The sequence below is a fragment of the Ovis canadensis genome, chromosome 11 (assembly GCF_042477335.2).
Source record: "Ovis canadensis isolate MfBH-ARS-UI-01 breed Bighorn chromosome 11, ARS-UI_OviCan_v2, whole genome shotgun sequence".
Taxonomy (NCBI): domain Eukaryota; kingdom Metazoa; phylum Chordata; class Mammalia; order Artiodactyla; family Bovidae; genus Ovis; species Ovis canadensis.
Window position 1 is genome coordinate 41849424 of NC_091255.1, and position 13960 is coordinate 41863383.

Consider the following 13960-nt stretch of genomic DNA (forward strand, 5'->3'; position numbering starts at 1 on the left):
AATAGAAGTGTTCACCCTCAAATTCATCTTACACTTACAGTTGAATTGTGATTGAAGAAATAATTGAGATAGGTGGAACATCACAAACTAGGAAATTGACTATTTCAAATAATTTTTTTCTTCCTTTTAAAAGTCCTCCAGCCTGCTCCACATCAGGTGATAACTAACCTCCCTGAAGGGGTTCGGCTTCCAACAACTCGGCCCACTCGGCCACCGCCTCCTCTCATCCCATCATCCAAAACCACAGTGGCTTCCGAGAAACCATCGTTTTTACTGGGAGGCTCCATCTCGCAGGTAAGAGGACTTCTCTTCTGAGGAGATTCTCTGTTGGTTACTGTTTTGTAAAGATTTTCCCTCCCTCCCATATTTATTTGCCAGAGTCTAAATGAAAAGTATTTATGACGAGACATTGACTTAAAAATGCAGCAGTCACTTTGTCTTCCATGGTGCATGCAGGTTTGTTTGAGTTAGGTCCCCAAATTGAGTGACAGTGTTATGTGGCCACTCACATCTCTGTTTGCTTAATCAGTGGTCAGCTAATGATCAGGGAGCTCTGTGCCCGGAAGGACTTAAATTTCCCAGTCTTTACCAAGGGACTCATCAACCAGGCAGCCAACAACACTGCCGGCTATCACAGAGCCTTGAGGTGGGACCACACACAGTGAGGACACACGATCTTCTGGAATTTCCCCTGGCCGGTGTGCAGCCTGCACATGTATATGGCCTTCTAGGTCCCCAGGAAGATGTTGGACCTCTGCAGACCCCTGTGGACATCTTGTTCTTTAGCTTTTCCTTTTTGTGGGGAGGGGTGGGGTCTACCTCACAGGATGCAGGATCTGAGTTCCCTGACCAGGGATGGAACTCTCACCCTTTGCCATGGAGTCTTAACCACTGGACTACTAGGGACGTCCCTGTTACAGTTTATGGTTAGCCTGATTGTTTGCTCTGACTGCCTCGGCCAGGGGAGAAGTTAATCCATTGACTCTAATTGTTTCTGACAAGCCTACACCTGCTTCCCCACCCTGTCAGGCCAGATCAAGACAGCTTTGCAAGTGGGGTCTGTCAGAGAACCGCTCGGCCAGTCTGATAATGACAGTCATCTGGGCCTGACCCCCTGTACTTTCATGTGACCAGAGCTGTGGGTTCTAAGGGCTGAAGCAGACCGGCAGTGGGGGTCAGGAGAGCAAGTTCACGGGTCATAGAGCTCACAGTTCTCACCAGAGTTCGCCATTTTCCTGAATAAATGGTCCAAGATTTCTACAGGTCTTTGGTTACAGAGTTGGAAAAGAATTCTTAAAGGGCTGATTCTTAACCTTCCTGCTAGTTTTCTGGTTGCCTTTGTGGAGGAGGGTCTTTAGAAATTCTTCCTCCACCATTTATCCCTCCACCAGGGATAAATGCAGTTAATAATAATAGCTACATCTGAGGGTATGGTTAAGTGTTTTCAGTTATGTAATTTGTTAATAATACATATAAATCTACCTAAAATTTAGGGTGATTTTGGAAGATGTCTTGCTCTTTTTAAAAGCTTTTAAAATTTAACCAATCTGCAACGAGGATTTTCTTGCTTTATACTTAGTTTTGGTGTTGGGGGTGGATGGGTGGTAAGTTTTCTAAACAGAAACGTGTACCTTAACTCTAGAGTTGACCTTGTGAAGAGACAGTGTTATTCTAGTCCTTTAACATTATTTTTAGGGAACACCCGGCACTTACTTGCCTTCTCCTAATCAGGCCTCCTACGCCCCCGAGGCAGCGAAGCCCTCGGCAGGCTCCATCTCTCTGGGACTGCCACGGCAGCAGGAGGCCACCAAGCCAGGTCAGTGAGGAGGGGGAGGACCGTAGCCACTTTCGTGGCGCACCAGTCGGGGACTTGGCACTTGGGCTCACTCTGTCTTACTCTGGCCCACAGCCACCGTGCCCTACATCAAGCAGGAGGAGTTCTCTCCCCGAAGCCAGAACTCACAGCCTGAGGGTTTACTGGTCAGAGCCCAGCACGAAGGGGTGGTCAGAGGTAAGACACACTGTAGGGCAGAAATATACTCTGATCCCCAGTAAATGGGTTAAGGGAATTCAGTAGTATGTTTTAAAGATGGGCTCTTAAATTAGAGCCTTTAAATTCTTAAGTTTTCTTTCCATATAAAAATCATTTTAAAACTTTGAAATTTTGTGTGTCTGCAGTGCTTTTTAAAAATTGTGAAATTATTTTTAAAGTATGTTTCAGTAAAACACTGTTCCTTTTGTGCTGCGGTTCCCCTTTTTTTTCTCTTCTCTCCCAAGCAGGGGCTGGTTTTGTTGGCCTGTGTTTTTGTAGGTGTCGGGGTGTGATTGGCTGATGATTCTGTTGTTACCCAGGTACCTCAGGAGCCATTCAAGAAGGAAGCATAACTCGGGGAACGCCCTCTAGCAAACTCTCTGTGGAGAGCATCCCGTCCCTCCGAGGTTCCATCACCCAGGTCAGTTGTTCTCCTTCCCAAGACCCAAACCACAGCTGGTAGAAAACCAGAAGTGAAGTCTCAAGTGGGTTGGCCATTCTAGCACAAGTTTTGTGACAAAGTTGTTCATTGTTCTGGGGTTTGGGACAGGTCTCAGTGATAAACCTGTGATAAACCTCAGATGATAAACCACAAGCCAAATCATCTCTACTGTGTTTCATTGAAAAAGGTGGATTATTTGCAGATTGGCAGAAAAAACAAGTTATAATTGATGCAACTCTGCCTGGCAGAGCTTTTAACATGTGTTCAGCTTAAACAGAAATTGAGAGGAAAATCATAAATTGTTTGCTTGCTTTTACAACTTGTCGTTACCTTTTTCTTATAAATTTTGAAAAAACTTGATTATATTTGCATGAGTTTAGGCCTTAAGACAAATTTTGTTTCTTAGAGTTAAGTGCTTTCATAGTGGTTTGACTTTGAGGTGGGGAAGAAAGCTGACTCAACTCATATACCTATTGACATTTTAGGAAGTTTTGCATGCCAGGGTTCAAGGACCAAGGTACAGTCTTTCTTTATGTTTATAAAACATGTCTGGTTTCCCATCATGTGCTGGCCTTTCTTATTTGAGGTCGTGGCTTGATCTGATGCTTGGTGTGGCAGGTTACATTTTATGAGCGTTTGTGTCCTGTCAGCTGAAGTGATGCTCATGCTGCCTGTGTCTGATTGAATGGCAGGGGACCCCGGCTCTGTCCCAGGCTGGCATACCCACTGAGGCATTGGTGAAGGGACCTGTTTCTAGACTGTCCATTGAAGAGAGCAGTCCTGAGAAAGGCCGGGAGGAAGCTGCCTCCAAAGGCCATGTTATTTACGAAGGCAAAAGTGGACACATCTTATCCTATGATAGTAAGTATCACCTCTCCACTCCAAGGCTGGTGCTGTCACATGTGACAGGGGTGTGGGGCTGGCTCCTTACCTACTGGCTTTGGGAAAGTGAGTTTTCTTTCCCCAAGCCCAGGTTTCCCCTCTGTAATGTAAAAAGGGTTAACGTGAGTACTTCTCTTGAAACTTTGGTGAAAAATTAACTGAGACAGTCAGTGAAAAGTGCTTAACAGCGTGGAGCCCAGAGTAAGTGTCCCCTGAGTGGCTCCCTACTGCCAGCTGTAGTCATTAGATTTAGCCTAGGAAAAGAATCTCTGTTTAATAGAGCCACAGCTAAATGTTTGCTCAGCAAAAACAAGTCCCCGTGAATGCGATTTGACCCCCTTCTATTTTAAAGGAATGCCAGTTTTACTTGTTAAGGAGTAGATAGTAGTCTGGTAATCTTAGAAAGAGTATTGAATTTAACGTTCGTCTTCAGATGTGTTCATGAGTTTAAGTTTCAGCTTGCGCACTGTTATGAGCAGTGTGCTGAAACTGCACTGTCCTGCCCAGACATGCGTCTCCCCTTTTTCCACTGAGCCCACCCTGGCTCAGCTGGCGATGACTATCGTCAGTCGCATTGCTGTGTCCAGTGACCCTTACTTGAAATTTCATATGCCCAGATCCCTTTCCAGCAGTTTGATCGCCTGCTGCCTGTAGTACCTGTTACTCAGTGGTAACTGCCATTAGTTAACCTGGACCCATCACTATTGTTAAGTTCCTTGAGGGAAGCGACCTAATTTACACCCTGCAATCCTGGTTTATGCCTGACCCTCAGTAAATATATTTGAATGAATGAAAACATTTTTATAAATATCATCTACACAGAGGTAGGTATGTAGTAGATTAAGACCAGTTTTTATATCATCTTCATGAGATCATGAGGTTAAAGTAACTTATTTAGGCCTTGGGCTGATAGGCCTTGGGCTCTATCCGAGCAGTGCTTGTGTCTGTTCTGCAGATATTAAGAATGCCCGAGAAGGGACAAGGAGTCCGAGAACAGCTCATGAAATCAGTCTCAAAAGAAGCTATGAATCAGTGGAAGGAACAATAAAACAAGGGTTGTCCATGAGGGAGTCTCCCGTATCAGCACCGCTGGAGGGTAAAGTGTTTCCAGAGCTCTGTTTAGATACATTTAATTCTGTATAGCCAATTTGCATTGTTGGGTTAGGTTACATTTAATATCTGTCATTTCTACCTGAAATTTGTATCCGTATATAATGAAACATATAAATATGTTAATATATTATAAACACATGTAGTATAAAATGTGTAATAGTAATTAATATACTACTATGAAAGTTATATTAGTAAACATTTAAATTTATGTTCATCTCTACATATAAATCAAGCAGTACATGACACTGAAGGGGGAAGTAAAGACAAAATTGATCTTATCATAGGTAACTGTTAGAATGCTCATGTAATTTGTAGATTGATCCTGTTTAAGTGAGTTTACAAATGTGAAGTTCATCACGAGCATTTGTTTTTATTGTGGGGCCAGCAGAGTGGTATGTAACATACAGAGTAGAGACGTATTTGAATCTCGCTCTTTCCTGGTGCGTCTGTCTGTGCCCATCTCTTGCTCTGTCAGTTGAGGGCTTGTACCTGCAGTCATGTGAGGAGGAGAAACAGCTGTGCAGCCCTGTGCTGATTATGTGGCATTGCCTTCATCACATGATCACCTTGATTAGTTTTGTGAATGGTTCACTTTCCTTAAGTCGTAATCTGACTCAACTATTCTGTTTTAATCTAGATGAGAAATGGGAAACAGGGTAAGGATTCCTCAGTCTTGAAGGCCTATTGAAATTTTCTAAGAGCTGAATTTTCTCTGTAGTTAAAAAAAAAAATTCTCACTTTCCTCAATTCAAATTCATTGGCAATGTAACATGAAACTTCTGAAAAGGTTATTTACATATGTTTCCTTTTGGTTTGCATCTTTAGTGTATTTTATCTGTTTTGGGGGTATCCATCTTTCATGTTTTTCTCTTCAGAACTTAACAGTAATTTCCTAACTCTAACCCTCTGTATTTTCTCTCACCTTGATAAGCACTGAGAATTTAGACTTAGCTTTGAAAGTGTTGTGCTCTACGCTTTAACTTAGATGTCTTCCTTGGCCATTTTCTATTTGCAAAAATGTTTGAAAAGAAACAGTTTTAAAAGTGGATACTTCAGCTTTTACTGTTTTTTTCCATGATGTTCTTCTGAATAGTTTGCAAATCTAAAATGGTTCTCCTTTTTCCATGGAGCTTTTGTCAGAAGTGTGTTCTCTTAAGAACAGTTAGTTGTGTGCCTGAGTTGACATCTGTGCTGTATCTAACACTGGAACCGCCTGCTTGTTTTGAAAGGGCTCATCTGCCGCGCGTTGCCCAGGGGGAGCCCTCACTCCGACCTCAAGGACAGGACCGTGCTGTCTGGGTCCATCATGCATGGTAACTCTCCACTTGTTTGCTTCTGTTCACAACTGTCTCGGGGCAAAGTAGTTTGAAATTAACGTGCAGGGTGTGAAGCCTGTTTTTCAAGGTATCTTCCCTTTTGACATGTTAGGTATTTAAACCCTAACTATAACTCTTCTCTGAGTTTCATAGTTTATTTGAAGATGATAGTTGCTTAATCTTTTAATACAGACATCTTCATTATGTAAGAACCACTCTTGATTGTGCTGAATGATGTATTAAGTCTTGAACAACCCCCCCAATAATGGCCAATGAAATGAATATTTACATAAGGATCTTACTGTAAACAGAAAACTGATTAGAAACTGCAAACAGCAAGGCATTGATTTCTTTATATTGTAATTTATATGCAACAAAATTTACAGTTATAACAGTTTTTAAGTGTATAGTTCAGTGGCATTAATTTACCAATTGTGTTTCTTGAATCCTTCTTTGAAGGCACACCAAGAGCGACCACTGAAAGTTTCGAGGATGGCCTTAAGTACCCCAAACAGATTAAAAGGGAGAGTCCACCCATCCGAGCTTTTGAAGGTGCCATCACCAAAGGAAAGCCCTACGATGGCATCACCACCATCAAAGAGATGGGGCGCTCCGTTCACGAGATCCCCCGGCAGGATGTGTTGGCTCAGGAGAGTCGGAAAACCCCCGAGGTGGTGCCGAGCTCTCGGCCGGTCATTGAGGGCTCCATCTCCCAGGTACCATCTGCTTTGGACCACAGTGCAGCAGTAGTTATCAGTGGTTCTAGATCATTTTAAACATCGGGTCTCCTGAAAGTAAACGTGGAGGTCTCTGTGACCTCAGTTCTGGTCTGGGAGCATGGGCACTCAGCAGTCCTTTCCTGGCACACGCCAGTGTGGAACTTGAGATGGAGCCCAGCCGCAGGGCTGCCTGTAACACTTGTCTCTTGACCCACAGGGCACACCCATCAAGTTCGACAGCAGCTCGGGTCAATCTGCCATCAAACACAATGTCAAGTCCCTGATCACGGGGCCTAGCAAACTGCCCCGTGGGATTCCTCCACTGGAAATTGTGCCCGAGAACGTTAAAGTGGTAGAAAGGGGCAAGTATGAGGACGTGAAGGCAGGAGAGCCGGTGCGGTCCCGGCACACGTCGGTGGTGAGCTCTGGCCCCTCAGTCCTCAGGTCCACTCTCCATGAAGCTCCCAAAGCGCAGCTGAGCCCGGGGATTTATGAGGACACCAGCGCACGGCGCACGCCGGGGAGCTACGCCAGCACCGTGTCCCGGGGCTCGCCCATGCTGAGCAGAGCTTCTGAAGGTGTGTTGCTCTCATATGCTGTCTGACCATTCATGCTGTCCCCTGCAGCACGTGGCCTGGTGTTGGTTCCAGGGGCTTGCAGCCTGTCTGCTGTGCTCTGGGAGACTGGCTGCCCATGAAAATAGGCATAATTGCAAGTAAAATGTCTAATGTTCTCATTAAGTGCAGGGTGCACTGGAGTCCAGAAATGGTGGAACAGGTCATGCTTGGCATGGATTTTCAGCTAAGCTGGAGAATTTCTGGAAGTCGGTCTGGATGGTCAGCTCTCCTCACTGTCTGCTGTGTGTCTGCTGTCTGAGTGCTCAGGCCATGAGGCTGGCTGCTTAGGGTGAATCGAGGTTCTTACTGCACTGAGTTGGACACGTTCCTTAGCCTTTCTGTGCTCTAGTGTCCTCATCTGTGAACTGGAGGTGTAATACCAAGGCTGGCCCCATAGGATGGCTATGCAGATAAAATGAGGTGATGTGTTGAAAGGACTTTGGCAGAATGTGCCCCACGCAGTGTGGGAAGGACTCGGTAATTGTGAACAATTATTACTGCTCGGTTCTGTTTTATGACCAGAACCCGCCCCTCCTAGGGGTTCATGCTGCTGCAGAGACATCTGGGGCATGAGAGGCGTGGATTTTTACCAGGTGGTCTGTGAACAATCTGAGGCCCTTAGAAGTGTTTCCACTGAGCGTTTTAGATTGTAATGCAGTACTCGTTTATTGAGGGCTTATGTGCAGACTCCCGTGGGTGGTTGGAGGGGCCACGCAGAGGGAGGAGAAGAGGGAAATGTCCATCGGGGCCATGGCGTAAACCTGCACCCGTTGGTTCTGGTCTTGAAGGAGAATTGCCCTGCAGAAGGAGAGGCTCTGCTGGTTAGAGCGAGTTGAGGCAGGGAGGGGAGGTGATAAACCAGCATGATTTCTTGGCTTCCACACATAGGTTTGTGTGATCACAGCAAAGTTGATATTATCAAAATAGTAATTAGATGGTGCTCATGGTTGCACCAGAGAAGGCAATGGCACCCCACTCCAGCACTCTTGTCTGGAAAATCCCATAGACGGAGGAGCCTGGTAGGCTTCAGTCCATGGGGTCGCTAAGAGTCAGACACAACTGAGCAACTTGATTTTCACTTTTCACTTTCATGCATTGGAGAAGGAAATGGCAACCCACTCCAGTATTCTTGCCTGGAGAATCCCAGGGACAGGGGAGCCTGGTGGGCTGCCGTCTATGGGGTCGCACAGAATCGGACACAACTGAAGCGACTTAGCAGCAGCAGCAGCAGCATGGTTGCACAGTGTTGTGTATTACTGTTGTTGAAGTATACCCTATGAAGTGGCCAAACTTGTAAATTTTATCCTCTGTGTGTTTCACCACAGTTACTGAAACAGTGGAAGGTGATGACTGGTAGGGTTTTGGTTTGGACTCAGTAGCACTAATGAGATAATGAAACTTCTGAATAATGTCCTGTAGAGTAGAAGAAGCTAGAGCAGGGAGAAGGCCAATGCTGGCGAGGAAGTCTGTGTGGAAGCACAGAGCAGGGAACACTATGTGACCCAGCAAGGAGCCGGGCAGCCAGGCAGAGAGAGGGTGGAGGCTTGGTGTGGGCAGGTTCCAGAGGAATTAGCGTATCAGGTCAGAGATGACAAAGAGCGTCGACTTTCATTCGTAATTTTAGGTGATAAACTGGGCTGTGACCTGAAAGGGGGCAGTCTCCCAACCCAGAGGTGCCCGCATGTTCTGCAAGATTGATTGTTTCATGTTTAGTAGAAAGAGAAGATCAAAGAGATATATGTATATGGTCTGTATTGGAATGGTTGAGAAATAGATTAACATTATCCTACTTAACAAGCTTGCTTAAGGATTTGTGGTGTTGGCCGTTTTTTCTAGTTACAATTTCTTCTGGCAAGTCTGCTAATCATGAGAGGAAGTCAACCCTGACCCCTACCCAGAGGGAGAGCGTCGCAGCCAAGTCTCCGGTGCCTGGCGTGGACCCTGCAGTGAGCCACAGCCCCTTCGAGCCGCACCACAGGGGCGGCACCCCCGGGGAAGTGTACCGGAGCCACCTGCCAGCACACTTGGACCCAGCCATGCCCTTTCACCGGGCTCTGGATCCTGGTAAGCACAGTGCGCAGTGAAAACAAGGCAGAGCAGTAACATGGCTGTGTGCCTCTTTAGACGTTCTGTTTATTAAAGTACAGAATGCAGGCAGTCACGTATGTTATTAGGATACAGTTCAGTGGCTTTTCACAAACTCTATAGCTCAAGCCCCCAAATCAAGACACAGAATATTACCAGCACCCCTTAAAGAATTAAAATACTGGGTACGTGGAAACCCCTCTTATGTGATGGCATTTGATTGGAAAGTGGGTTCACGTGAAAACTATTTTTGAATAACACAGGCATACTTCATACGTTTTATTTTACAACACAGACTTTCTTCACCAGTGTTCTGATCTCTAGTCAGGGCACTGGTTACACCTCACATTTCTTCCTTATGTAAATGATACATCTCCAGGTTTGTTTTTTTAAGTGGAGTTGAAGTTTAAAGACACACCAAAGGAATCTATCAATAAATACAGTATCCTTCTAGATTTTTTTCCTCATCTTTTAAAATTATCTAGTCCATACTTAATTCCGATTCTGTATTGAGTCTTTCCAAAGCAGCAGTGTAGTTTTTTCATTGTTTCATTATTGTAGTAGCAAGTACAGCTGGAAGGAACTTTCAAACAGACACCACTGACTGTCAGTGAACATGGTCTTAGTAGGTGTAAAAGCATGTAGGTTTTCTGGAGGGCAGCCTTCCCTGGCACAGCAGTGCTGCCGCGCGGGGCCTAGGCCAGTGGGTTCTGCCTGGGAAAGGGCTTCCTGTCCACAGGTGGTGGAGCGTCTCTCCTGGACTGTGGTGAGGTCAGTACCATCACATTGTCTGTCACCTGAAAATGTCAGGTCCCTGAGGCACCCACACATCCCTGATTGTTCAGGGCCTGTCCCCAGAGCTGGGGCGGGAGCCTCACCCCTACCCACCACTGTCGCCTGAGAGACCCGGCTGGGAGGGCTAGAGGAAGGGGGAGCAGACACTCCAAGAGTTTGTCATTTGTTCTCAGGAGAAAATGTGTGCATAAACTTTTATCACTCAAACTCTCAGACAGAAGTGAATGTTTATGCTTTCATTTAGTGTGTATCATAATCCTTTATTTTATAGCAGTTTTTCTTTGCTTGTCATTGTTGAGCTCGAGCTGGATTATCAGTGTTTTGAGGACAGAGGCATTATCTCCTGTTGCAGTTTTGTTGGGATGTAGTGGGCCTCCGGCACTGTATAAAGCTCACTGTGTGTGCTCAGCTCATGACCGCACCTACAGTGTTCCAGCACCTGCGTCATGGGGCCTGGTCCTGCTGCTGCCTGTTGGTGCAAATAAAGTTTTATTAGAATACAAGCCATGACTGCTTGTTTGTTTTGTCTGTGGCGGTTTTTACACTGTAATGACAGAGCTGAGTCAGTGTGACAGAGCCAGTGTCCACAAATCCTCACATACTGACCATCCAGCCCTTTGGCTAATCTCTGCTGTACATGCACACGCTGATTAAATGCCCATGGACAGTTCATTTTCAGTGCGCCCCCTGCCCCCACAAAAGTAATGTTATCATTTGTTACAAATTTTTCCATTTCTTTGTATTAGATGATCTATACTACAAAAAATAATTTTTTTTTCAAACACAGCTTTTGGAAACTTCAGGTGAAAAATCTAATAAAGTTACATGTCAAAGACTGAAAGTGAAACTACTTGAGAGTAGTTTTTAGCTGCTGTTCTAGTGGTAAAGGTTAATACTCTTGTTTTGTCTGATCTGTCGTCCCCGTTATCATTACGTCTGCCATTAAGATGTTTATATTCACACTGCTGCTCTGTCAAGGTACAAAAAGAATCTGCCGTAATCCTGTGTCCCCCCTCTCCCTGCCCCAACCCTGAGGTAGGTAGAAGCTGATTGTGCTCAGTAGCTCAGCAGATGGTTCTTTTCCTTACTCTTTCTGTGGGTGATATTTAGCAAGTGGATTCTGCACGGACTCAACTACATGCCTGTCTTCCTCTCTCCATCGCAGCTGCTGCTTACCTGTTCCAGAGGCAGCTGTCACCGACCCCCGGCTACCCCAGTCAGTATCAGCTCTATGCGATGGAGAACACACGCCAGACCATTCTCAACGACTACATTACCTCCCAGCAGATGCAAGTGGGCCTGCGGCCTGACGTGGCCAGGGGGCTGTCTCCCCGGGAGCAGCAGCTGGGGCTCCCGTACCCAGCGACCAGGGGTGTGTGTCTGTGCCCAGGACTAGTGCTTGGTGGGCAGATGATGGGAGGAAGGAAAAACAGGCTCTGTGGCCGTTAGCCTCGAAGGCAGACAGGGTGATACATCGAAACAGCCTGCTTTGGCGGCACTGGAATAACGATGCCAGATCGATGTCCTTAAAGTTGGAAGCCGTGGTCTCGCCAGCTTCACTCTCTCTCCTGCCATGCACAGGGTGGGGGTGGGGGGTGGGGCAGTGTTCATCTGCCTCTTGGTGAAGCAGGTCTTTCAGAGTCATGCTGAACTTAAGCACTGTATTTGTCCTGTATGCAAATTATTTTTGGGTTAGAGAAACCCAAGAGCTATGTGCAGTTCTGTGTCTTTAGAATAACACTTGAAACATAATTTTGTTGTTTCTTTTGAACAGGAATCATTGACCTGACCAACATGCCTCCAGCAATTTTAGTGCCTCACCCTGGGGGGACGAGCACCCCCCCCATGGACAGAATCACATATATTCCTGGTACACAGATCACCTTCCCGCCCAGACCTTACAGCTCCGCGTCCGTGAGTCCAGGTGGGTGTGCACGCACCCCTCTCTGCTGGGAGCAGTGTGCTCCCGTGTTGCCAGCATAGCCTCTATGGGTATTTGGGCACTTTTCCCCAGTCAGTCTGCTGTTTTTCGTTTACTGTCTAGTCATAGGTCCTCCACAGTATCTGTCCCTAGATCCTCTGAGAGCTCCTGGGAGCTCGTGTTATGCTCCATTATCACTGAAACTGTTAAGAAAGCACACTTCCTACTGCTCAGATTTGGAGCTTTCTGAAAAATGTTCAGTCACTTGAGAAGGTAAAGCTTGTTTGATGGACTTGCCGGGTTGGCGTTATTGTCCTCAGGCTGCAGGTTTGTGTGTTTTCCAGGACACTCGACACACCTCGCAGCCGCGGCCAGTGCTGAGAGAGAGCGGGAGCGGGAAAAGGAGCGGGAGCGCCTTGCTGCGGCCTCCTCGGACCTCTACCTGCGGCCGGGTGGGTGGAGGCACTAGCCTCGTGCTCAGGGTGGGATGCCCTCAGACACAGAGCAGCGGGGCCCTTGTGTGTATAGGCTGCTGAGGAGCCAGACAGGGCGGAGGCAGTGGTGTTGTAGTGTGGATGGTGGCATTTGGATTTAGCAATACCAGTTGGGTCTGAAAACGCTGGGCTCAGAGCTCATTAAAGCTGAAGCCATCCAGCAGAGGCTCACAGAAGATTGCTGAAGATAGGTGTGGCATTTGGGTTGGCGTGTAAAGGAAGGATGCAGAGTGTGCTTAGAAGGTTGTCTGATTGATGTAAAAGAAATCCCTCAGTGTCTGACCATAGGAGGTGCTTTAATGAATGATGAGCTGTTCTTCTTGTTGTTTAATCACTCAATTGTGTCCTGCTCTCTGCATCCCCATGGACTGTAGCCTGCCATCCTTGGGGTTCTCCAGGCAAGAATACTGGATTGGGTTGCCATTCCCTTCTTCAGGGGATTTTCCTACCCAGGAATTGAACCTGCATGTCTTGCGTCTCCTGCATTGGCTGGTGGATTCTTGACCACTGAGCCACCTGGGAAGTGGATCATGAACTAGCACCGTAATATTGCTTGTATGTTGTTGTATAGAAACTGCAGAAATTGACTTAACTGAAGAGAGCCAGATACAAATCCTACATAATGTCTGTGGGAACTATGTTTTAAAAATGCTTGTGATCCCACTGATGAATAACATGCAGCTTTAAGTCCAGCAAACATCATTTTTCTCCATCAGACATTTGAAAGGTTGATAGTATTGTGGTGTTTGAGGAAACACTGCCTTTTACACACTGTCAGTGGTAGTATAAACAGGGATAACTTTTTCAGAGACATAAAAAATACGAGCAATAATCCAGTCCTAGGAATGCACTCCTGTGGGAATGCTCACATAAACTGCTGTGTGGTCAGACAGAAGAGAATTGCTGGAATGGCTGTGCTAAGTGATACCTGCTCTGAAAAAAAACATGGCTGTTTTCTAGAACTGCCAGCTCAAGTGAGAAAGAGTGAGTCTGAGAGCCTGAGGAGTTGGAGGAGAGAGTGAGGAAAAGGAACTTGAGGTCCTGTGAGTGAGGGAGCTTTGCCGCAGGAGCCACGGTCAAGTGGAGGAGCCATGGAGCTGTGGGCTGGGCAGCCTTGGGCCCTGCTGCAGCAGAAACTCATCATTTGCATTGTGATTCAGAGACAGTTGTTCCACACTTGATTTTGGAAATAAGAAACACCAGAGTACGAGGAAAAGTCAGAGACAAACTTCCTGATTTGAATTAGTGCTTCAGTATTGGTGGTTTTTTTGTTTCTCTTTGGAATCAAGATAGAGACTCGTCACAGGAATGGGAGTGAGAGTAAAGTGGTAGCTGACGATTTTGTTTCAAGTTATTAGTGTGGTTTTATTGCATCTTTATTGGAAAACTCTGAAAGCATTGATTTCTCGAAAGGCCAGAAAGCAGGGTCGCGATTTTCTCCACTTGCTTTCCTGTCTTCTATTTGGGAATGTGAGGAAGTCAGCGACCCCCTGTGCTGCCATCCAGCCTCTTCATGATGGCTCGTCCCTGCATCCCTCTGCCCC

The 13960-nt window shown here is 46.2% G+C and overlaps 1 protein-coding gene across 18 annotated transcripts in view; it reads left to right on the forward strand.

Annotated features, from left to right (window-relative positions):
* NCOR1 (nuclear receptor corepressor 1) overlaps window positions 1-13960 on the forward strand; it is a 114467-nt gene that overhangs the window by 83655 nt on the left and 16852 nt on the right. For all 18 annotated transcript variants that reach the window (XM_069603416.1, XM_069603420.1, XM_069603426.1 and 15 more), the window contains 13 exons: window positions 134-294; window positions 1696-1816; window positions 1910-2011; window positions 2353-2453; window positions 3167-3335; window positions 4312-4452; window positions 5699-5782; window positions 6245-6501; window positions 6722-7082; window positions 8958-9185; window positions 11167-11373; window positions 11776-11925; window positions 12267-12374. In XM_069603416.1, the coding sequence (XP_069459517.1) occupies window positions 134-294; window positions 1696-1816; window positions 1910-2011; window positions 2353-2453; window positions 3167-3335; window positions 4312-4452; window positions 5699-5782; window positions 6245-6501; window positions 6722-7082; window positions 8958-9185; window positions 11167-11373; window positions 11776-11925; window positions 12267-12374 (2190 nt within the window). The remainder of the gene's footprint in view (window positions 1-133; window positions 295-1695; window positions 1817-1909; window positions 2012-2352; window positions 2454-3166; window positions 3336-4311; window positions 4453-5698; window positions 5783-6244; window positions 6502-6721; window positions 7083-8957; window positions 9186-11166; window positions 11374-11775; window positions 11926-12266; window positions 12375-13960) is intronic.